General features: G+C 51.9%; 1 protein-coding gene across 1 annotated transcript in view; it reads left to right on the top strand.

Moving 5' to 3' along the window:
- ELL (elongation factor for RNA polymerase II) overlaps positions 1–24897 on the top strand; it is a 51466-nt gene that overhangs the window by 3437 nt on the left and 23132 nt on the right. The window contains exons 2-5 of the mRNA XM_077331892.1: positions 13106–13153; positions 20005–20126; positions 20383–20546; positions 24356–24609. Of these exons, the coding sequence (XP_077188007.1) occupies positions 13106–13153; positions 20005–20126; positions 20383–20546; positions 24356–24609 (588 nt within the window). The remainder of the gene's footprint in view (positions 1–13105; positions 13154–20004; positions 20127–20382; positions 20547–24355; positions 24610–24897) is intronic.

The following is a 24897-nucleotide window of genomic DNA, read 5'->3' as shown; positions in this document are numbered from 1 at the left end:
GGGTGCCCGGTAACTACTCCAGCCTTTCTTAACTTTTTTCCATTGAGGAAACCCCAGTAGTGAACCATACAGAATATGGTTGGTAGGCATAGCTGTGTACATGCCCACCAAGGGCCCTTCCCCTTCCCACCCCCTCCAGGCCCATCATTGGCCATTCAGGGAGGGGTGTGTGGGTTTGACCATATGGTCATGTCACCTAACAAATATTTAAAAAATAAATTCACTCCCACCCAGTCAGGAAACCCTTCCAAGACCATCAAGAAATCCCAGCTGAGAAAGCCTGAACTTCTTTGTAGGTGGGACGGAAGGCTGTGCTCAAGCAGGCAATGGGGAGAGGTTGGGAAACATAAAGAGCTCTCCCAAATGGCCTCCACTTTGCAGGCCCTAGGGCAACATGGGCTCACTCTAGGCCTGGAGCAAAATGTGGCTTCTCGTGAGCATTACTGTATGGCACCGTGGCATGTGGGCACCCTCTTTGAGCTGCTGGCAGGTGTACAGTGGGGCAAGCAGGTGGCTAGACCCTGCTTAAGACGTTCATGCGGGTGAAGCCAACCTGAATGCTGTCAAGGTTTATTCAGATATCTAGGAACCAGCACAGATCCCGCTGCTGTGTGTGCCGTTGCCACTGCAGAAAGGGTGAAGACTGGCCCATGATTGATGCGTTTTTGCCTAGCCCCACCCTATATTTAAGCCTTCCCCAAGAGCCTCTCTCCTGAGATTCCCTCCCGCAGCCGGGCAGACCTGTCTGCATACCCTGCGAGCTGTCCCTCCTCCCTCCTCTTGCATGCTGGTGCCAGGATCTGTCGTAACCACAGCCCAGTGGCGTCACTCGAGACAGAGGGTGGTTGTGGTATCCCAAAAGGAGTCTGCCTCTGGGCTGCCGGCTCAGTAAGAAGGCCTTCCTTGGGGCGTGAATCCCTTTCCGGCCTGGCCATGACACAAGGCTGCTGGGTGATAAAATATCTGTCCTGACCACTTGTTTGTTTCTTTGGGAAGGGATCTAGCATTTTTGGTAACATGTGGGGCTGAATTATAGAGAGTCAACTCTTTTTCTCCTTGAAACATTTGCGATGCCTGGATTGCCAACCAACTGCTTCATGTACTCCTGCTCAAGGTGGGTGGCTGTGTTAGCCTGTCCTTGGCAGTAGAAAAGAGCAAGAGTCTAGTAACACGCTCAAGACGAACACAATTTGGTATCTGAAGAAGTGACGAGTGACAAATGTGATTAGTCTTGAAGGTGCTCCTGGACTCTGGCTCTTTTCTACTCCTGCTCAGTCATTCTGGCAACTTAATATTGCTGGCTGACAGGCCACTGTTTATGTTATTTATTTTGGGATTCCTATTCCTCCCCTTCTTCAAAAACTCAGGCTCCCTTTACTGTTTCCCCTTTTGCTAGAGCAGCCATCCGCAGAAGCCTCAATAAGGTACTAGTCCACAAAGAATGCTCCCATCCTGTGCTGCCTCAGGTGTCTGTTAGTCATTTGTGAATCATGGCTTTGCAGACAGATGCTGTTTTCTCCTCTCTTGGTTGGGAGCCGGCTCTAAGCAATTCAGATCTCAACCTGCCGCATCTCCTTGCCCACTTTCCATACATCCAGTGGGACAGTGACACCATCGCCTGCCTTGCAGGGTCAACGAAAAGGTTGTCGAAGGGGAACCTGCATCTTAGATATCTTGGGGAAACTGCAATATAAATACTATCGTCAGAAGGAGAGGCTTTAACCTTGTGTTTGGGGACGGCTCCTGCTTCTGCCCCTGCCTGATTATGAAACAGCGTTTCCGCTGAGAGCCTTGGGTTTTTGCAGGTTTTCAGATAAGCGAGGAAGGATTGTCTCCCATTTTTGTGTCCAAAATGAGTGGTTGCTTGTAGGGCCTGGCAGCAAACCAGGAGGTAGCTCTCCTTTCTTGCACCCTGTGCTGTTGGTTGACTTGGGGAGAAGGGATGAAAATAAAAGGAATAAAACGGAAGTATTTGGACAGGGTTGAAGTTTTTAGCAGCAATCCTTTGCCGGGTGCAGGGACCCTCATTTGCTTGAGCTGGGGGCAGGAAGCAGTGTGCAAGGAGAACTCTGGCTGAGCGGCTGCTGCAGCTCCCTCTGGCTATGTTTACCAAATGGCTGCTCCAGGGCATGTATCTCTTTACCTCCCATGGGTGCGCGGAGAGAGTGGGCAGCACAGTTGGGTGCTCTTCTGTACCTCCTTGCCACCCCTCCTGCGGCCCATGCAGGGAGAGTAGATGTCTTGGGGGCCCCAGGAGCTCTTTGTCCATAGTGCCCAATATCAAGTAAGGAAGAGGAGTGAGTCCCAGCTGATCTTCAGGAGCCATCTTGGCGCCCAGGTTCCAAGGGCCACAGTGCACTGCTCCCAGAACTGTGCTGAAGTTCACAGGACTGCAGCTTGTCAGATACTGAAAGTAGCAAATGAGCCCTGCCTAGTCTGATCTTGCCAAGGTGGTTGCCTTATGCAAATGAGACCCATAGCGCTCTTTAGGAGAAGGTGGAGGTTCCCTGCAGATCCACCCCTGAGGCTGCCTTACTGCCCATCGCACTCCTGGCCCACCTGGCTCAAGTTCAGAAGGCTCTGGGGCAGAAGGCTGGCCTTTCTTTCACTTGGGGTCCACCCTGAAGCTGTGAGCTCTCTACTTCCCTCTATTCCTCCTCCCTGGGGGAGAGGGTTCTCACTGAGCCACCAGGGATTGGGGTGGGTGACTTGGATGTGCTTATAGGGATGCAGACCTGGTGTCCAAAGTAGAAATCCATCCGAAACTCTTGGCCAGCTTGGCAGAGCTGTGACCTTGAAAGCCTCTCTTCCCCCAACAAAACTCTGGTTGCAAATTGGGGAAGGAAAAAACTCTGCATGTACTTCGAGGACTTCCCATTATTTCACATGGCCCAGCTTTGCTTGTAGCACTAATGCAGTCTTGCAGATAAAACTGCCTCATTCTGAGGTGACTTCCTTCTTTTCATTGACAAAACATGGGCCTTATTTCTGTTTCTTTCTTAGGCTGTAGAGAGCAGAGCTCAGGAACCAGACAGGGAGTAAATCTGGCCAAATCCTGCAGAACCTGGTTTCCTTCTTACTGCTTTAAAGGGGGAAGGTGACTTCTGAAGAGGGCTGCAACTCCTCCTGCAGTCTTGGGGATTGCTGCTTCACCTGTCCTAGAAAGGAAAACCAGAATTTGCCTGATCACCTGGGGCTGATATTGACTCACCATAGGTGAGCAAGTAATGGTTACTAGCAACCCGGCATTAATAGGCAGGTCTACCCTGGATTTAGAATTTCTGTTCCCCTGAAGTTTTGCTTCCTGTATATAAATGTATTCCATTTCTGTACTTTGGTGGAAGAGCCCACATTCCTGATAATTGGATTCAGCCCCACCTTCTTTTCTCAGGCTTTGATGCTTCGAGTATTATTCGTATGTGTGCTAGCCTGTAAGGGCCATAAACATGCCACTTGGGTAGAAACAAAATGCTAAACTCCATACAACAAAGTTTGAGTCCAGGGACACCTTTAAGACCAACAAAGTTTAACTAATTCATATGCCCAGAATTAAACTTTGTTGGTCTTAAAGGTGCTCCTGGACTCAAACTTTGTTCTATTGCTTCAAACTAAGGCAGTCGCCTACCTGAATCTAAAATCTGTGAAATCCCAAACCTCAAAAGTAGCTTTGAGGTGGCTGGTGATGAAGGATAGACCAATGAGTGTCAGTGATTGGTCCCTCCTGTCTGCTGATCATTACATAGGGGCAAGGAGGTTTGTCTGGAGTTCTCTGCGTGTGTATGTGTGTGTGCGCACGCACACATGTGTTGCCTCCTTCCTTTATTTCTCAGGATTAGCTTTGAATGTTGAAGGAGATGGCGCAATGCAGTGTGTGATCCTGTCATAACAAACTGATGTGTACAGCTGAGTTGGAACTGAGTAGCCAGCCTGTAATAACAAACAGGGGACAAAAATAAGTCCTGCAAGGAAGTGGGTTTTGGTTTCCAAGTTTCCTCAGTGATTTCTGTAAACAGGGGAGAGCTGTCTGTTGACTCGGTGGCATTTTCACGGGAGAAAGAGGGGGCCCTCTTTGACCTGGGCTTAAAGCATGTCCAGAGTTCGGCGCAAATCCCTTCTTTTGAGAACATTGAACCAGGATTGGCCTGTGTCCCTTTGAAGCTGCTAGAAAGCCAGAATTAGGCAGACTGTTGATGTCCTCAGCACGGGCATTAACGGGCACTGCATCTTCAGGGGCAGGGGCAGAGGACTGTTTGCCCCGCACCCCAAGTCCTTCCCCGAGGTTCAAGCTGGGGTGTTTTGCTGCTGAGCCGTGGCCCCCTCCTCTGACTCACCGGGTTGCTTGGGCTTGTGATCTTCTCTGCAGTGATCTGGCTTGGCCATGATACAGCCATCAGCCTTCCTCCCTAGGAAGGGTCAGCTTCCTCTTGGCCCAGGGAACGAGACCTTCCTGGCTTGACAGCATTGTTAGGACAGCATGTCAGCTGGAGGGATGGGGCCTGTGATGGGATGCAGCCCCTGCAGGTCGGGGGGGGGGGGGATGCACCAGTGGCTTTGTTATCACTGCATCCTGCAATGGGAATGTTTCTGAGGTCCAGGCAGGGCTTTAAATCACATCCAGAAGCACTAATCTGGAGGTCACTTGAATAGGTGGCTTACTCCAAGGAACTGTTGCTGGCCTGAGAGAAGGCAGTGAGGAAATAAGTGGGGGATTTTCCCACCCCCCACCCTTTCCTATAGGAAAATGAAGCATGGAGACAAAACACTTGGGAAGGATTTGAGCGCTGAGCAAAGGGCTTCTTAAGACACCCCCCTCTCCCCTGGTCAAAATGTATTGTATGAAAATATCTCGGGATATTTTCCATTTTTCCCGTGGGGGGGAAAGCAGATGTTGCCAGGAGCAATTTAAGGTAGGGTTTTGCTTGGATGGCAGACAACACTCTGCAACATCAGATAATCCCTGACTTGTGGATGCTGCCATCTACGGGGAAGCCTTTGCTTTTTGCTCCGTGTAGGGCAGGGCTGGGCCCAGCTCATTGTGCATTAGGATGGGTTACGGGATTGTAAAGCGGGGGGTTACGATTCACGGCCCCCCTCCCGTTTGTGCACTTTTCAGAGGCCTCTAAAAAAGCTGCTGCTTGGCTCTTGACAATTATCCTGTCTTCTCTGGCCTTGGCTTCTCCTCAGCCTGGAACTTAATCACTGGGGAAGACAGGAACACCAAGTTAAAAAGAAACCTGCCCAGCTGCAGAGGTACACACACCCTCACCTTCCAGCCCAAATCCTGCATCCGAAGAATACTTCCGTATTCAGATGGTGCTTGCCTGTTAATCCTGCTTGTATCATTTGTGGCCATCTCTGGGTTCTGCACCTACCGAGTGAGGCAAGATCAGCTGTGGTGGGTGCAGCTCAAGTGCTTTCAGCCACTCTGAACCTGGCCCCATCCAACTGTTAGTGTTGCCCCACTGGCTTGAGGCCTCCTCCAGGCCTGGCCCCCTCATGTCTGGTCCAGAGGATGGGAAAGAGTGTCAAGGCCTGGCTAGAAATGGGCTCTTCTCCCCATCTCCCATCTCCACCCCATACCGAGGGTGACCAGCACAGGCATGCAGTTTGCGAAACAGTCTGTATTGCCTATCTGGGTGCCAGGGCAGCCTTCTGAACCATCTCCCTGGAATGGCTAGTTGTCTTGCTGAAGGCATGCAAATGCTCTTTCTGTTAATGATTGTGACAAACACACACAAAAGAAAATTCACTCCCAGCTTAAGCGTGTGTGTGTGTGTCCCCCCCCCCCACTTGCCTGGAGACAGCTTTTAATTCGCCACCAGTGGCTGGTCAGATCCTTTATTGGCAGGGCTGCCAATTTTCCCCTCCCTTCAAATGTCACCCCGTTACCCGCCATGAGTGTGTAGGAAAGGCAGGCTATAAAAATAAAGATTTATTTATCTTATCAACTCGACAGGTGGTGTTGGGCTATCCATTCCCTTCACCTGAGGAACCTTACTGGGCCTTTGAGAGGCTTTCTAAAGGTACATAAAGAAAGTTGGAGTCCAGGGGCACCTTGAAGACCCACAGTGTTTGTTTCAAGATATAACCTATTGTGTGCATGCACACTTGAAAGAAAGCTTGTACCTTGAATAAACCTTTGTTGGTCTTCAAGGTTCCACTGGACTCCAACTTCCTTCATGTACGTTTAGACCCAACAGGCTACACACCTGAATCTAAAGCTACGTGAGGCATTTTGATAATGCCGACTGACCCATAACATCTACAGGTCCCCCCCCACCCCCCCAGACTGAGAGATCGAACCTGCTGAGGGAGTGTCAAAGTTATTGTTGAAGAGCTGTTCTAGTTGGTGTGTTATTGTTATTGTTGTACTGTAATATTAATTTTGATAGTGTTCTATCTAAATGTTCCAAAATGTTTTATGTAAACTGCCCAGAGCCGTAGGGAGGGGTGGTATAAAAATATAAATAATAAATAAAATAAAATAAAAAATAATTCAAACATGGTATAAACCACAGAATGGTGACTTTTGACTCAAAACTTTAGTCTCAGTTCTAACTAATGGACACTTAATGTGGTTTGACACATATTCTTGCGGATGTGGTAGGAAGTTGTCTCCTTAACATTTCCCTCTGTTGTGGAGTCCCACTCCTGGCAAAGCATTGATAAGAGAGATCGGAGGCATCCAACCTTTTCCACCTGTGAATTGCCAAAGGGCTCCTTGCTGCTTCTGGGGGAGGGGAATGGTAGCCATGAACTACAGGGTCCCTTGGTCTGTAACAGGAGCCTCTTTGTGCAGGAGCAGTCTACATCTACACAGGGAGAAGGGCCCTCCCCAGAATGCCCAGTTCCTGAGCTTTGGGGAATCATTGAGTAGGTCACTGGGTAATGGGGTGCTTATGGTTCTGTCCAGTGAGGCCATAGAGGTGGGCAACTTAATACTGGGCCGTTTTGAGCACTGTTATTTATTTGTTTGGCCACCATTTCTCCTTGCAGAACTCAAGGCAGCTTACAATAGAAATAAAACGCTCCCAATAGACACAGTAAGAACACTATGAATAAAACAGGAATTATAAAAACACATAAGATGACACTTCAAAAGCTACAATTAGGACTTTTGATAAATAATGGTCACAACAAATGGCAGTCCTTGAATAAAATGTCTTCAGCTTCCTCCTGAAGGTCAAACGTCATGGCCTAGCTCAGCAGTCCGCAAGCTTCTGCTTGCCGCGGACTGCTGCGGAGTGGTGGGCGGAGAGGGCAGCCCAGGGGCCCGCGCACGCGCTGCAGCCCCAGCACAAACGCGCATGCGCAGTGTGCCGCACACGTGCGTTTGCGTCCGACAGTCCGCGCACGTGTGTTTGCGCAGCTGCCATGCTGGCGGCCGCGGCCGCCCCTCCGGGCTGCGAGCATACCGGCCGCTAAAGCGGCCGATTAGCTTGCGGCTCAGCAAGCTTCTCTTCCCTCCTCTCCCGAAGTGAGAAGCTTGCCGGGCCGCGAGCTAATTGGCCGCTTTGGCGGCCGGTTTGCTTGCGGCCTGGCGAGCTTCTCGCTTCGGGGGGGGAGGGAAGAAGGAGCCGCGGCCCGGCGCTGAGGCCTTCGCAGCCCGATGCCGGGCCGCGAGCCGCGGGTTGGAGACCACTGGCCTAGCTCACTTTCTTGCGGAGGCTGGTGTGCAGTTGTGGGGCTGCCACCGAAAGGCCCTCTCTCATTAGCAGTCCCCAACCTTTCTGTGGTCAGGGACCGTCTCCGGGGCGAGGGGAGAGCTGACGGCCCGGGCGCTGCACGGCAGTTGCGTGGAAACGTGAACTCGCAGTTGCCGCGCATGTGCGTTTTCACCACCAGGGGGGCGCTAACGCGCACGCGCAACAACTGCGTGTTTGCGTCGCCGGCGTGCCAGGCCTGCCTCTTCCCCGAGCTTCTTGCTGTGTGGGGGGAGGCAGGCGCGGCTGCCGGCAGCCTGGTACCGTGGCCTTCACGGACCAGCACCGGGCCGCGGACCGTGGGTTGATGACCCCCGTCTCTCATGTTCCCACCAGACAAGTGTCTGTGATGGGTGGAGCAGTGAGGAGGGCCTCTCCCTGCGCTCTTAATTCCCAGGTAGAAACGAGCAGTTAGAGCGGGTGCTGTGTGGCTCACCCCTCCGCCAGCACCCGCAAAAGAGGATGATTGTGCTTGGGGTACAAAACCTGAACGGGCCGTGTCACCTCATGCAGGAGTGTGCAGAGAAACCTGGGAGACCAGGTCACTGCTGGCTCAGCTGGCCGGGCTGGGCTTGGCAGCTCATGCGCCGCCAGAAGCCCAGAGCCAGAGCTAATTGCCACCTGGGTGGAGCACAAGGGTGCCCATTAGCAAGGTGCCATCTGACCCCATGCCTGCCCTCCTTTGGGCCCTTCCTTCGGCACATCCCACAAAAACCTCCTGGATATTTTGAATGCCTCTTCCCCCCTCCCCCCCCCCAGCAGCAAACAATGGCAAAGCCACTTCTTCACCATTCACACTCTCTCCCCTTGGGTGCTGCTCTTCCACTCCTCGGCTTCTCGCTCTGGCTCAGCTGGGCCTTGGAGCAGTGCTTGGTGGGGAAAAGAGATTGGGGAGGGGGCATAGCAGTACCATGAATAGCCCCAAGTTCTGGAAGGGGGAGACTTGTTCCTAAGCAGGAGGGAAGTGCTGAGTTCTGAGCAGCCCAAGGGTTCCAGGTTCAGTGAAAGAAAAGCACAGGCCCTGCATACAGAGAGCCCCTTTCAGACAGAGTGGCTGCCAACATTGTGAAATTTGCCAAGCGTATGGAGCCCTTTGACCTGAGTAGTTCAGGGGGTTCTGTTTTACTGTGGGTGCCTGGGCCTCTCTGGAGCGGGTGGAAGGGGGCTGGTGTATTTCCTTGCTGCCCCCCTGCCTGGTGCCCTGTCGTGCCAAAGGTAGTGCCACGTTAGAGAGAAGCAAACCCACCAGTTTCTTGGAGCTCCATGAAGACATCTCAAGGGGGGGGGGGAAGCTGGTTGCTGCAGTGCTTCTTAACAAGCCAAGGGACTCTGTGCCTGCGTCCCAGGTGGGCTTTGGAGGCGCCGTGCGCTGTTTGCGTTTTCCGCACTTTGTGTCTGTCCTCAACCCCTGTCTGGAGAGCTTGTCAGCCTCTCCGTACAGCGCTTGGTGCTGGGCCATCGGGCGTTAAGGCAGCCTTGCTGGGGACTGCAAAAATCCCCCAGGCCAGTGTCAGGGTCTTAACTAGCCCAATTCCTTATGCTAGCCCCTTTGCAGCCCGCAAGGAGTGGAGGAAAGTGAGAAGCTACGTAAACGTCCCAGCCTGGGGTCACCCAGAGACAATGCGACTTGTCACAGGCAATTAGGGAAGCAGCTGTGTGCAAGCCCACTCTAAGACTTGGCTCATTGCTGGGGGAGCATTGGGACTTTGAGTCCTGCTGGAAAGACAAAAGGAGTAGCCTTGCGGGATCGTTCTGATGGTCCATCCAGCACAAGCAGGGACACTAGAGGCCAAAGCTTTCCCCTGTTGATCCCCCCCCCACTTGCATCCAGTATTCAGACCTGGGCAGTCTCTGCTCATGGAGTGTCACTTTTACTATCAGTGCTAATAGCCACCCGTGGGTCTGTTTCTCTCATGAAATTGTCTAAGCCTCTCCAAAGCTGTCCCCGCGGGTATTCCTTGCTGCATCTTGGTGACAGTGAGTTCCAAAAGCCAATGCTGCACTGTGAATGAAGGAATGCTTTCTTCTGTCTGTCCCGAATCTTCCCCTGGTCATCTTCAGTGCGGGCCTTCCCCTGACCTTGTTCTAATCCAGGGGTAGTCAAACTGCGGCCCTCCAGATGTCCATGGACTACAATTCCCAGAAGCATTCGCTGGCAGGGGCTCCTGGGAATTGTAGTCCATGGACATCTGGAGGGCCGCAGTTTGACTACCCCTGTTCTAATCGGAGGTGGAAAAGGCCCTCGCAATCTTTTTTTACCCTCTGAATAATCACGTGTTTCATTCCTCAGCTGTCCTTTTTCCTTCCCAATCTGAACTAGTTCTCCGGGGTGGATGTAGCCCCCCCCCCCCCCCAGTTTCTGTTTCAAAATCTCGAAAGATTTTTTTTTTTTTAATTCAGGTGCCGGAGAGATGGGAGTTTAGGCTTACTGGAAAACCAAAAGTTAGAAAGGCATCGTAGAAGACCGCTGCTTATTGGGCAGAGGTGGGAGATGTTGTTTTTTTGATATTTGGAAGCTGAGGGTTTTTCTATGAAAGAAGTTGCTCAAACAAAATAATGGGCTGTTGAATCTGGAGGTGTGGTCAGCGGCTGAGAGTAAGGAGTTGCAGGGAGGGCTGCAGGGAACTTCCACATTCCGTGGCAATCTCAGGGAAGGTCTCGGCTTCTCGGCCCTGTTGTTGGTCGTCCAGAGGAACTATGTGGGACTAGGAGGCTGTACTAGACGGGGTCTCATTGGTCTGATCCAGTCTCTCTCTCTCTCCCTCTCCCTCTCCCTCTCCCTCTCCCTCTCTCTCCCTCTCTCTCTCTCTCTCTCCCTCCCTCCCTCCCCCCCTCCCTCCCTCCCTCCCCCCCCAACGCTTTCCCCTTTTGATCCCCCCCACTTGCATCCAGTATTCAGACCTGGTCTGTTTCTCTCATGAAATTGTCTGATCCTCTCCAAAACTGTCCCTGCGGGCATTCCTTGCTGCATCTTGTGGCAGTGAGTTCCACAAGCCAATGCTGCCCTGTGAATGAAGGAATGCTTTCTTCTGTCTGTCCCGAATCTTCCCCTGGTCATCTTCAGTGCGGGCCTTCCCCTGACCTTGTTCTAATCGGAGGTGGAAAAGGCCCTTGCAATCTTTTTCTACCCTCTGAATAATCACGTGTTTCATTCCTCAGTCCACCCCAGTTGTCCCTTTTACAAAAAGGGATGGACAGAAGCATAAGGTTTGGGGTTAGGATTAATCTTACTGAGTTACTTTTTAAGACAAGGAAGTTACTGGTCCTTATTGTTGCAAAGGCACAGAACAATCTTGGAGGAAGAAGGAGCAGGTGGACTACACTATTGCGGGTTTGAGAGTCATGAAAACGTCAAAGGAAATATGCAACATCAAAGTGCTGAATCATAATGCATCAGAAAATTAAACTCTGCACGTCATCCTGGCTTAAACAGAAACTTAGGTTTCCTTAGTCCCCATGCCTCTAATAGCTCTATGGGACCACTTTTTAGAAATTTTCATTTGCTCTTCTTAATTTAATTCTTGCTGTTTCAATCTCGACACTCCTCACGTCTGTTATATGGCACTGTTATGTCTGTTGATTGATGATGGGAGCCACACCTGACCTTTCCCCCTCAGCTCCTCCCTTTCCCCTTACATAGAGATAGAGAACTTACACACGAGAGGACTCGGGAGAATTCACACTAAGCCCTCGTTCCCCACCCTTGCCCATGACTGTATGATTTTCCTTCATGTAGCTGTCTTCCAAAGTGATCTGAGACTTGCCAAAGCTGGTTGTGAAATAAAGGTATTTATTAATGATTATTATTTGGATTTGTTTCCCACCGCTATTGGAAAACATCTTGTGGCGGGTTACAGTAATAGAAACCCCGCAATAACCGGTAGGAAGCTTACAAAAACCCCACCCACCCTTGAAGGTACAGTTGTCTTTTAGTCTTTAAGGTACAGCTGAACTTTTATTTTGGTGTAAGACCTCCACCAGCCAAGCCTTCCGTGCAACGTCTTGTACCTGCTGGATCAGCTTAACTTGGTGAGGTCCTTAGAGTGTCACACTAGCAACAGTAAAATCAGAGTCCAGTAGCATCTTTAAGACTAACAAAGATTTATTCAAAACGTGAGCTTTTGAGTGCAAGCACCCTTCGTCAGACTATGATCTTGCATGATCATAGAATCATAGAATCATAGCGTTGGAAGGGGCCATACAGGCCATCTAGTCCAACCCTCTGCTCAACGCCGGATCAGCCCTAACCATCCTAAAGCATCCAAGAAAAGTGTGTATCCAACCTTTGCTTGAAGACTGCCAGTGAGGGGGAGCTCACCACCTCCTAAGGCAGCCTATTCCACTGCTGAACTACTCTGTGAAAATTTTTTTTCCTGATATCTAGCCTATATCATTGTACTTGAAGTTTAAACCCATTACTGCGTGTCCTCTCCTCTGCAGCCAACAGAAACAGCATCCTGCCCTCCTCCAAATGACAACCTTTCAAATACTTAGAGGGCTATCATGTCCCCTCTCAACCTCCTTTTCTCCAGGCTGAACATTCCCAAGTCCCTCAACCTATCTTCATAGGGCTTGGTCCCTTGGCCCCAGATCATCTTCGTCGCTCTCCTCTGTCCCCTTTCAATTTTATCTACGTCCTTCTTGAAGTGAGGCCTCCAGAACTGCACACAGTACTCCAGGTGTGGTCTGACCAGTGCCGTATACAATGGGACTATGACATCTTGTGATTTTGATGTGATGTCCCTGTTGATACAGCCCAAAATGGCATTCGCCTTTTTTACTGCTGCATCACACTGTCTGCTCGTGTTTAGTTTACACTCGAAAGCTCACGCCTTGAATAAATCTTTGTTGGTTCTTAAAGGTGCTACTGGGCACTTCAGACCAACACGACTACCTATTTGAATCTACACTAGCAACCGATTCAGGTGGATGGCTGTGCTGGTGAAGCACTAGAACAAAGAATGAGTCCAGTGGCATCTTTGAGACCAACAAAGTTTCGCTCAAGGCCTAAGTTTTTGTTTATTTCAGGGTATCGGCAGAATGCGTGCCCATGAAAGCTCATAGCTCGAATTAAGTGTTGTTGGTGTCAGAGGCTCAGTGCAGTGCCCTTGGACCTCACCAGTCTCACAGAGTGATTTGAGGATCAAAAATGGTGGAGAAAAAAAATGGAGGAGGCCTAGTCAGCATTTAAAGTGAGCCTGTGGGGGCGGGGTGAGGTTTATCTGGTCCTTGAAAGGTGTGCTCCTTGGCCAAAGGCTGTGCCCAGCAGACAGACGGATGTTCCCTTTCTGCAGGGAAGCTGCACTCTTTGCTGTAGACATCAGAGCCTTTGTGTTAACCTAGGCTTTCAAGTCGGTCTTCCAACTCAACCAAAGCCCCCCTCTCTCTCTCCTCTGTTGCAGGATGCTGTGGTGCTGAGACCATCAATCCAGTTCCAAGGAAATCAGGGGGTGAGTTGATTAAGGGGCATGGGTGGAAGATTTTTATCTGTTGGGTTTTGAGGATTTCTTTTTAAGGTTCCCTATGGTGCGGGAGTCCTGCAGGCCAGGGCTGTATCCAAGTCCCTGCAGCCGTGGCCAAATGTTCCATGGGAATTGTCGACCCTGTATGATACCATAGCTGGGTTGAGCTGCCAGGGGTGATGAGTTCAAAAGAAGTACTTAGCAGTTTCCAAAGGCAAAAATGTATGGGTTTTATCTTTCTCCCTCCCTGGTCACATGCTCTCAACCTTGCCTACCTCACAGGGTAGTTGTGATGGTAAAATGGGGAAAGGAGAACCATGCAGATGATGGAGGAAGGTCAGGAACAAAATTCTTGGTTTGTTAAATGGTTGTATCGTGCTGACTAGGCAAAGGAAGTGGACAACAGAAAAGGGGGTGTGAGGGCTAACTAAGTGTATACATACCTATCTATGCACTGGTTTTTGAGCCTTGCATTTGCCAAGCACCCTAAGAACTGTATCCTCAATCCCTAAATGCACGACACTGTTTGTCCACCCACACACACATACCAACCTAGGTTGGCTCTTGGCTAATACCACCTGCCCCAAGGCAAGACTTGTGGAACTAAGCCATGCATCTTTCTGCCTCCATGAACCCCAGAGTGACTGGGGCCTCTGTAGTCCTGGGACTGCTAGTCTTGGTGGCCCTGTTGAAATCTCTGAAGCCACCAAAGTGAGCCTGGGCAGGGATCCCTGGCTCCCATGCCTCCGTTAGCCCTCTACGTTGCCCCTCCCCCACAGCTGGATGAGTCATGCAAAGCCAAGTGGGCACGTGCAAATCAGCATGCGCTTCTGCAACGGGGACTTCGGCTTTTGGGCAAAGAGTTTAGAAGAAGATTCCCTTGAAGGCGTTTGGAATGCCCAGGTCCCTGGTCTTGGTCCAGCTACCTTTAAATCCGGGGATGCAGCAGCTGAAATGAATCTGCCCAGTGCAGATAATGGGAACAGAGTGGAGGAGGGCGAGAGAGACTTGGCTGCAAATATACCCCTCCCTTGCTCGGTGAGAGCGTTTGTGTTGAACGACATTGTGGGGCATGGGGATTTGTGAGCCTTCCACCCCAGGGTCTTGACCATGTCTCCTGGCGAGTGACAGACTGAGGGGCTGCTTGGGTTCAGTCTCCAGCTAGAGCAGTGGTCCCCAACCTTTATTAGGCTGGGGACCGGCAGGGCATCGGGCCGCGCCCGCGGGGACCGCGCCCGCGCGGGCCACGCCCACGCTTCTGCCCGCGCCCGCGGGCCGCGCCCGCGCATCGAGCCGCGCCCGGCCGCGTCCGCGGATCGGGCCGCGCCCGGAAGCCACGCCCGCGGATCGGGCCGCGCCCGCGAGCCATGCCCGCGGATCGGGCCGCGCCCGCGAGCCACGCCCCAGATCGGGCCGCACCCCGCGGGCCACGCGGGCGCGGCCTGCACGGGCGCAGCCCGGCCCTGATTCCCTCTTCCCGCCCTCCCGCAGTAAGTAGCTTCCCGGGCCGCAAGCTTGCAGCCTGGGAAGTTTTTTACTGCGGGGGGGGGGGGCGCCATGGCCTTCGCGGCCCGGCGCCGGGCCGCGGCCCGCAGGTTGGGAACCACTGAGCTAGAGGGTCCCAAGTACTGGTGCTCATAGAGAGCTGCTGCTGGTTTGAGGAAGCCAGGTGGAGACAGAAGGACCAGAAGTCTGAAGGCCTGGAACTCAGAAGCTGAGTCCCTGCGTCGCACACATGGAGGAAGATCAGGAACAAAATTCTTGGTTTGTTAAATGGTTGTGTCGTGCTGGCTAGGCAAAGGAAGTGGACAACAGAAAGGGGTGTGTAAGGGCTAACTAAGTGTATACATACCTATCTATGCACTGGCTTGTGAGCCTTGCATTTGCCAAGCACCCTGTATCCTTAGTCCCTAAATGCACGACACTGTTTGTCCACCCTGGGTTCAAGGCCCAGTATCTCCAGTGTAAAGGGCTTCCTCCCCTTGAACCAACACCAAGCTAGATGGTGAGCAAAGGCTCTGACAGGGGCTAAGGCAGCTTACTTGGCGTAGATAGAATAGCTGAAAATGAACCTCCGCCCTCCCTGGTGGTCAGAGGCAACCTGCTGCTCCTTGCCACATGCTCAGGGCCTCTCTCCTCCCTTGCCCCCACTCTGGGTCGACCAGGGGCATCCAGTTGGGAAGGCAGAGGCTTAAGGGGACAGAAGGGGTAGAACTCATTTCCTGATCACCTTGATCTGGCTCCAAGTGGAGCAGGGGTGGGGGACAAACTAACCCGAGGGGGCCACGATCTGAGACTGTAAGCTCCTCTCACTGACTCCCTCCCTTCCTTGCTGTTCCCTTTCTTCTGAGGACACCTGGAAAGCTTTTGGGAAGATGCAAAAACGAGTCAGCTTTGCTGCCGCATGGGTACCTTGCAGCTGGCCCATAGAGAGGGTGGGGGTCCGTTAGGTGTTTTACCTGGGCCCCAACCTTTCCAGTTGGACTCACAAAGCCATACAGACTCTGCTTTTGAATAAACTTTCTGGGGTGCTGTTATTTTTTTAAAAATCCTGTTCAGCTCTTGCTTTGCCTTTAGCTTGATTAAATGATGCTAAAAATTGGGCTGTTAACAGGCAGATTAGTTGGCTGCTGGTGTTCTTTTGGCTTCTTCTGGACTCAGAGGCTGAGTCAGTCGAAGCCTCTGGGAGGGACGGCTCTGAGCCTGCTTGACTTCTGTAGGAAGGTGGGGTCTTTCCCACTGTGAGCCCTCCATTCTGCAGTCCGCTCCTTGTGATTTTGTCCGGGGCAAATCTGAAAAGTTCTTTGTGCCCTGTGCAGACCTCTCTGGCCATGCACTCTGTGGCCGGTGAGCTTTGAGCAGCTTCTGCCCGCTGGCTGATCAGTCCTCACTGCTTATGGCTCTGGTGTTGCTGCAGGTCATTTGAGTTTTTCACCTGGTGCTTTCATTGGTTTACCCCCTTGGGCTGAGAGCATGGGCTATTGGTGCTGTGGGCTAAATGAACGCAAGATGCACTGCCTGGTGGTCTGGGGAGGAGAGGGGGCTGAGATAGGCGGTCTCTTTGTGGCTGTGGCTCTCCAACCCTTGCTGCCCCTTCCAATCCGTGGACTGGTAGATGGCAGAGCCAAAGGGTGCAGCAGAGCCCCTGCCAGGAAACACCAGCTGCCTTGGGCTTTCTCTCTTCTGATTGGCTGCGGCCCTCTAGGGGGGTCCTTCTGACAAAGGTCCCCTGAAGTGAGGGCTGCCAACTGGCGCAGAGCCAAAATGTATCATCCCATTTCCACACACAGGGCCTCTGATAAATGTGGGCCACTGGAGCTTTCTGCAGCGTTTAATTGAGCAACGTCCCACTGAGCAGCTGTCTCAGGAGCAGGAAGTTTATCCTGGGGCTGAATGTGAGGGGGACTGAGCTGGATTCCTCAGCCCCTTGGGTGGGAAGCCTCAGAGGCGCTGTTTGCACACTGTCTTCAGTAGGTCCTGCTCCAGCAGTTGTGGCGTCTGCAGGGGCTCTGGCCAGGAAAGGGCGCTTCCTGAACACAGCACATTGATCCCCTTTGGACGTGAGATGTCAGGGACTGAACTTAGGGCCTTGTGCCCATAGAGAGTGTCCTCTGACCCCTTGGGTCTGGATTTTGCAGTGGACAGGCCCCATAAAAAATAAGTATCTGTCTTTTCCGGAACACCCCAGCCCTAGATTGCATACCAGGTCTTAGCATAAACTTGGAGGTGCTATTTTGCCTCAGTTTAGCGCTTCCTGGATTTTACCTGGATCTCAGTAAAGACTTTGGACAAGATTCCCCATGATGTTCTGATGGGTGAACTGGAGGACCACAGACTGGATTTTCGGAACCGCACCCAAGGAGTGGTTGTCAGTGGTATCTTATCCGAGTGGGAGGAGATCATCAGCGGGTGCCACAGAGCTCTCTACTGGGTCCAGTACTTTTCAGCCTTTTAATCAATGATCTGGATGAGAGGTTATGGCGGCTACTCATTAAATTTGTGGATGACACCACATTGGGAGGAGTAGCGAACACCCTAGAAGATAGAGAAAGATTTCAATGAGTTCTGAACACTCTGGAAAAGTGGGCCAATGAGAACCACATGCAGTTCAATAAGGAGAAGTGTAGAGTTCTACATCTGAGTCACAAAATGAGAAATATGCATACTGCATGAGAGATACACTTGTGGGTAGGAGTGTGTGTGATGAAGATCTTGGGGTACTTGTGGTCTGTAAGCTAAATATGAACAGACAGTGGGATGTGGTGGTAAAGAAGGCAAATGCAGTCTTGGGTTGTATCAACAGAAACATCGAATACAAATCACAAGATGTCATAGCCCACTGTATACTGCATTGGCCAGACCCCACCTGGAGTCCTGTGTGCACTTCTGGAGGTCTCACTTCAAACTGGATATAGACAAAATTGGGAGGGATCAGAGGAGGGCAACAAATATGATCCAGGGCCTGGGGACCAAGCCCTTGAAGGAAAGGCTAAGGGACTTGAGAATGTTCAGCCTGGAGAAGAGAGAGGACATGATTGCCATCTTTAGAGAGAACCAGCTTGGTGTAGTGGTTAGGAGTGCGGACTTCTAATCTGGCATGCCGGGTTCAATTCTGCGCTCCCCCACATGCAACCAGCTGGGTGACCTTGGGCTCGCCACGGCACTGATAGAGCTGTTCTGACCGAGCAGTGATATCAGGGCTCTCTCAGCCTCATCCACCCCACAGGGTGTCTGTTGTGGGGAGAGGAAAGGGAAACTATAAGCTGCTTTGAGCCTCCTTCGGGTAAGGAAAAGAGGCATATAAGAACCAACTCTTCTTCTTCTTCGTATTTGAATCCACTTAGAGGAGGACAGGGAGCGGTTTGTTTTGGCAACAGAGGCTAGATCCAAAGTAATGGGTTTAAACTAGTTGGAGAATGATATCTGCTAGATATCAGGAAATAAATTTTCAGAGTAGTTCAGCAGAGGAATGGGCTGCCTCAGGAGGTGGGGAGCTTCCCCCTCACTGGCATTATTTATGCAGCAACTCGACGTCCTTATTCTAGATGCTTGAGGCTGATCCTGCATTGAGCAGTGGATTGGACTGGATGGCCCCTTCCCACTCTAGGGTTCTCTGAGTCTAATTCAGCAGTGGAATGTGCTGCCTCAGGAGGCGGGGAGCTCCCCCTCACTGGCCGTCTTCAAGCAGTGGCTGGACAGAGAATGATCCTGGGTTCTTGAGACTGACCCTGCACTGAGCTGGAGGGTAGGACTGGATGGCCTGTGTGGCTTCTTTCCACTCTAAGATGCCAAGGGCCCAGTGTGCTTTGTGTCTCTCTTCTGGAAGTCTGCCAGGTGAGCTGTTGCCTCTGTGTTCCTGAAGCCAGGACAGTGGCCCTAGCCAAGGCTGGGGGCTTACAGCAGAAGCACAGGTGTGCTGGGGGATGGGGAAAGGCCAGCTGAGGAGCCCTGGCCCTGAGATGCAGATCTTTTCCATTCTAGTTCAGAGATGAATCTCCTCCAGGAAGCAAGGCCAGTTACTCTCTTGCTCTGAGGTGGCTTCTCCTCACCAGCTGCTCGAAACTGAACATTTTTTTTTAATCTCCGCGGGGTCACCTATTCCCCCCCCCCCCGAAACAATGGCCTGTAAGAAAGGCAAAAGTTGCAGCTGTGGCCTTGGTCTGTTTTTCAGAGGTGGTTGCATATAAGCAGCAGCAGCAGCAACTGGGGGATCCCCCCCCACACACACACACACACACACACACATCTCAGCCAGGCAGCCAAGAGGCCCTCAAGTGTCTGTTTAAAAATAATCCTGAGGAGTTCTTGGTCAGATCCGCTCCAGTACTGAAAGGAGCCTGTCTTAACGGACATGTTAATGGGGGACTTGCAGCCACACAGCGTGACCCTTTCCTGCTTTGCTGGCGTTTCCTTGGAGACAGTGCCAAAGAAATTCTACAAAAGTGCCAGATCTCATTTTTTATCCACACGAAGGCGGAAGGGAGGGCTCAGGGGCCCTGTGCACTTGAACTGCTTGCCCTAGCACTGCAGGCTGTGTTTGCAGGGACCCTCCTTGTGCATTTGGAGCCAGCTTGTCACGGGCCAGGACTCAGCATAGCCTTCCCCCCAGTGGGAGATGTTTTTACACTGGGGAGCACTAAAGTTTGCCCCCGAAGTGACTTCAGGCAGGAGCCTGGCCCCATCATTCATCTGAGCTTAGCAGAAAGGGCTGTGAGGACAATCCTGCTGCAAGGAAACAGTTCAGGCATTCAGCAGGGACACATGAAGTAGAATCATAGAGTTGGAAGGGGCCATACAGGCCATCTAGTCCAACCCCCTGCTTAACGTAGGATAAGCCCTAAGCATCCTAAAGCACCCAAGAAAAGTGTGTATCCAACCTTTGCTTGAAGACTGCCAGTGAGGGGGAGCTCACCACCTCCTTAGGCAGCCTATTCCACTGCTGAACTACTCTGACTGTGAAAAATCTTTTCCTGATATCTAGCCTATATCGTTGTTCTTGTAGTTTAAACCCATTACCGCGCGTCCTCTCCTCTGCAGCCAATGGGAGGGTGGAGGGCTGTCTCAGTGGCCCTGCACATTCTGGGCATGTAGAAGTTTCCCAGATCAGTCCAGACATCTGCAAGTGGTTGGAAAAGGCCTTTTTTCTTCTTGCCTGAGAACTGGGTGAGGCAGCTGCCAGGCAGTGCCAGGCAGTACCAGGCTAGATGGTGTTGGGCATCTTCTCCTCCTGGCCATGAATGGTCTGGATCGCTCCTTATGTCTCTTGCTTTGTTTTTTCTTTGCTGTGCTAAAAGTTGGAGCCCTGCGGTTTCCCCTAAGCAGTCCTCCTCTCCCAACAGCACATCTCAATACCCAGGCCAGATTCTCCAACGGAAGCCCGGACCTTCTCGTTTTATCTCTCCCATATTGGCAAGGACAGCCCCCAGGGGAGCTTTGACTGCATCCAGCAGTATGTGTCCAGGTGAGTGGGGCTTGCTCCTCAGCTGCTGTTTCTGAAGATGAGGCCCCTGAGAGCCAGCTGCCTGGGAATGTGTTGGCCTCTGCCCCTGGCTGGCCTCACGCTGCTGGGCCAGGCATGCCTTGGCCGTGATCCAGCAGGACAGCTCTTACGTTCTGGATGTGCCGATACATCTATGCTGCATCCCCCTCTCCCTGAGAGCAGCTCCTTCTGCCGGTTTTCTTGCTGGTCATTTTAGTTTTCTTGCTTTGTTCCACAGTGACGGGGACATCCAGCTGGATTGTCTGGGCAGCATCCAGGACAAAATCACCATCTGTGCCACTGATGATTCTTACCAGAAGGCCAAGCAGAGCATGGCCCTGGCGGAGGAGGAGACGCGGAGCAGGAGTGCCATCGTTATCAAGCCCGGAGGCCGCTACGTCGGTAGGTGAGGGGAAGGGGCACAGCGTGTCAGCTCTGGACAGCACATTCCGAGCCACCTTCCGGAGGGCAGGATGCTCGGGAACTTTAAAAGTTGCCTTTCGCGTAGATTTCTGAATAATGGGAGAATATCCTGTCTGAAGCTCCCGCTTTTAGCGGGTGGGAGCAGAATGATGCAGTTTACAAGTGGAGTCCACTGTCGAGAGGGACTCATGTACTGTGGTGTCCTTATTAGGGCGACCAGAGAGAGGTGCTTTCAAGGGGAAGTCGACAATTAAACTGGGAAGATGCACTTTTGGCAAGATGGTATTTAGGGCACATGTCGGTTGGAGCATGTGTCATCAGGAAAGTTCTGAACAGGACTTTTTGAAGAAGAAGGAGAAGAAGGAGAAGGAGGAGGGGGAGGGGAAGAGGAAGAGGAAGAGGAAGAATTGGTTTGTCTATCCTGCTTTTCTGTACCTTAAGGAGTCTCAAAGTGGCTTACAGTCACCTTCCTTTTCCTTTCCCCACAACAGACACCCTGTGAGGGAGGGGAGGCTGAGAGAGCCCTGATCTTAATGTCCAGTCAGAACAGCTTTATTCGTGCTGTGGCAAAGCCAAGGCCACCCAGCTGGCTGCATGTGAAGGAGGAGCTGGGAATCAAACCCGCCCCGCCCCCCATTAGAAGTCAGTGCTCCTAACCACAACTCCAAGTTGTCTCTCAAGCAAGCTTGTTACACAAAGGACCCTCCCCCCTCCTTGCACATTCCTGCCAGGTTGCACAGCACTTCCTCTCCTGTATTTTTAAAAAATATCTGCCAACTTCGTAGCATCGAAGGTCTGCTCTTGCACAGAGAGCTTTATAAGAGGAAGGTGAACAGGAGCACGAAGGGGAGGGGGCTGCTTGGTGAGCCTACAGCTTTTAATATCTATCCACCTGCTTGCAGGTATGTTCAGAGCCTGATACAAGCTTGTATGCTGAGACTCTGGGCCTCTCTCTTCCAAGAAACATAGTACTTGTTTAGCTGTGTGTTGGCCTGTGGCAGAACGGCTATAGATTGCAGTCCGGTAGCTCCTTGGGGACCAACCAGACTTTGGGGACTTTTGAAACTCAGAGCTTGTCAGATAGCTCAAAAGCCAGTTTGGTGTACTGGTTAGCAGTACAGACTTCTAATCTGGTGAGCCAGGTTTGATTCTGCACTTCCCCCACATGCAGCCAGCTGGGTGACCTTGGCCTCCCCACAGCACTGATAAGGCTGTTCTGACCCAGCAGTGATATCAGGGCTCTTTCAGCCTCACCCACCTCACAGGGTGTCTGTTGTGGGGAAAGGAAAGGGAAGGCGACTGTCAGCTGTTTTGAGACTCCTTTGGGTAGAGAATAGCAGCATGTAAGAACCAACTCTTCTTCAAGCCTCCCCAAATCTTGTGGGTCTCTAGGGCAGGGGTGGCCAAACTGTGGCTCTTGAGATTTCCATGAACTACAGTTCCCCAGAATGTGCGGGCAGGGGCTCATGGGAATTATAATCCATGGATATCTGGAGAGCCAGAGTTCTGCTCTAAGGTATTCCTGGACTCCAGTCTGTGGCTGTTGTACAGCTGTTGTGCAATCCACACAAGGCAAGCACATGTGTACCTACCCTGGGTTTGTTTTTGAAATGAAAGGTTTATTGAAAGGGCTGTTTAAGTGCCAGTAATGGCCACACTTCTTGCCTGAGGTTCATTGGCTTTCTGCCGAGCAGTCCTAGAACCTTTGGGGGACGGGATGGGGCTCCTTAACTCATTTTCCACCTGCTGCTTCCTCAGAATCCTCATTCTTCCTCTTTGCTCAATCTCTTTTTTGCCACACAGTGGGGAGAAAATATTTTTTTTTCCTTGTCGGGAGATGGAGTGGGATTTTGAGCACTTGATCACAGGGGAGCATAAAGGGTAACGCAAACCCATAGGCTGATCCTTGTGCCTCTTGGCAGCATCCCGTGGCGGATCTTTGTTTGGTACTCTTCTGAATAGCGTTGCTTAGTTGAGACCTGGCGGTGTGCAAGGAAAATCCACTCCATGTGAAGACCAGTGGACCAGATAATCCTATGCTGGGGGCCAAATTTCCTGCTCCACGGACCCTTCTGGGTGTGCTTCCTAGTTCTTTGTCCAGGCTGCCTTCTGCAAAGCGTAATGAGCAGCTAGAGATAGTTCTTCCCCACCCCCCACGGGTGGTTTGCAGATTACCCAGTTATCCCTGACTCATCATGTGGAGTCAGCCAGCACTTCCGCCTGGGGAAGGAAGAAGCGCCTGGTCTTGCACCCTGCTGGGGAGAGTAGCAGAGCAACTGAGCAGCTCTTGCATCCACACTCCCCCCCCCCCGCCCGAACACGCAGTTAAAGCAGATTAATGTTGGTCAGAAGAAACAGAAGAGAGTTGGGAGTCCAGTGGCACCTTTTAGACCAACACAGTTTTATTCTGGGTGTGTGCTTATACCCAGAATTAAACTTTAGTTGATCGTAAAGGTTCCACTGGATTGAGATTTTGTGCTGTTAAGTGGCCTTTGGTAATTGGGGTCAACAACCTTTTTGAGACTGTGAACATCTTTGGAATTTTGAGAGGGGATGTCAAGCAGCTTCCCAAAATGTCTGCTGCCGAAGGTCAAGCCAGACAGAACCACCCCCCCCCCCCTAATCCCCTTATGGGGGAAAAGAAAGGTTGAGGGCCTCGTTTACTTTCTGGAGCACTTGATGGGCAATGTGTGTGAGCTCCAAGATTCCTGTGGGTGTTGTAATGTGTTAAAGGAATACATTCTTGGCTGCTTTTGAGTCAGGAGGTGTGAACAGACCTCTGGAAACTCCCCTTGCCACCTGCTCGCCACTGGCACCTGGTCATGCCTTCTGACGCTCTCTTGGCTGTTGGCAGCTGGCCGAGCTGGGCACGGAGGCGTCCTTTCTCTTATCGAGGGTCCGGCAAACCTTGCCCGCTCCTTCTGAGTTGTCAAGACAAGGGAGGCGGTACTAAGGCTTTGTCACACCACAAAACAGCACCCGAGTTTCTTGTTTTCTTGGAGAACCATCAGTGCCCCTCTCCTGCTGGAGCTGGATCTTGCACAGACGTAAATGGGCCTGCATGAAGAGGGAGGAACTAAGAGGAAATCTCCCTGTTGCAGTTCTGGGTAAAGTCTGATGCGGTTGATCCTGATAGCCCTGCTCTTCAGTCACGCTGTCAATCCTCAGGCACAATGCTGTATGGGAGGCTTTCTCAACTTCTTTACCATTGAGAAACGCCAGAAGTGGCACAATGATGCAGAATATGATTGGGAAGCAGAGCTGTGGACACGCCCCCCAGGCCTCCCTCCCCTTCCCACCCCCTCCAGGCCCATCAGTGGCCATTCAGGGAGAGGTGGGTGGATTGACATGGCCATATATGGTCTTTTCACCCTATAACTGTTTAACACATTTAAAAAATATATTAAAAATTAATTAACTCCCACCCATTTGGGAAACCCTTCCAGTGCTGTTGAGAAAGCCTGCTGTAGAGGGAAGCCAGGTTTGGAGAGACCTGGGGGGGGAGTTAATAGGAGCATGTGGCAATGTGCTTCTTCCATTTAGATTCAGATCCCCACTTGGACGTGAAGCTGACTGAGCCAGCTGGCCTTTCTCAGCCTAACCCAACTCACAATCCCTAAGATCCTTGGAGGAAGGGTGGGGTAAAGAGTCAGATATGGAGTTTGTTTTCCTTCTCCGTTTGCTGCTGGACTTGAACAGGAGCCACCCAGCTCCATGCTTTTCTTCTTTTGGTCCTGCTTTTGGCCACGAGTTTTCAATCCTCACTGTCCCTCCCTCCTCACCCCTAGGCAAGAAGGTCCAGATGCGTAAACCCGCACCAGGAGCATCTGACACGGTGCCCTCGCGGAAACGGCCAACACCCATCAACCTCGCCAGCGCCATCAAGAAAAGCAACAACGTGGTATCTCAGCGACCCTTCAGAGACCGGCTGGTGCATTTGCTGGCCCTGAAGCCCTATAAGAAGCCGGAGCTGATCCTGAGGCTGCAGAAAGACGGCCTTACTCAGCAGGACAAGGATGCCCTGGACAGCCTCTTGCAGCAGGTAAGTCTGTCCTTGGTCCATCCTCTAACACAGGGGTCCCCAATCCCCAGTCCGTGGATCAGTCGGTACTGGGCTGCAGCTCCTCCTGGTCCTCCTTCCCGGCTGCTGCCTCGGGGGCTGCCCTTCCACTCTGCTTCTGGCTCACCTTTGGTGCTCTCTCCCCACTATGGCTGGGGCTCCCCCTAGGTGTGGCACTGCGCAGCTGCTGCTGACAGCGCCCCCCAGTGGGTGGTGGGAAGTCAGGGGCGCTGGCGGGAAAGCAAGTGGAGCAGGGACTCAGGTGGCAGC

The sequence above is a fragment of the Paroedura picta genome, chromosome 4 (genome assembly GCF_049243985.1).
Source record: "Paroedura picta isolate Pp20150507F chromosome 4, Ppicta_v3.0, whole genome shotgun sequence".
NCBI lineage: Eukaryota > Metazoa > Chordata > Lepidosauria > Squamata > Gekkonidae > Paroedura > Paroedura picta.
Note: the sequence above shows the minus strand (reverse complement) of the source record. Positions and strands in the feature narration are given on the sequence as shown.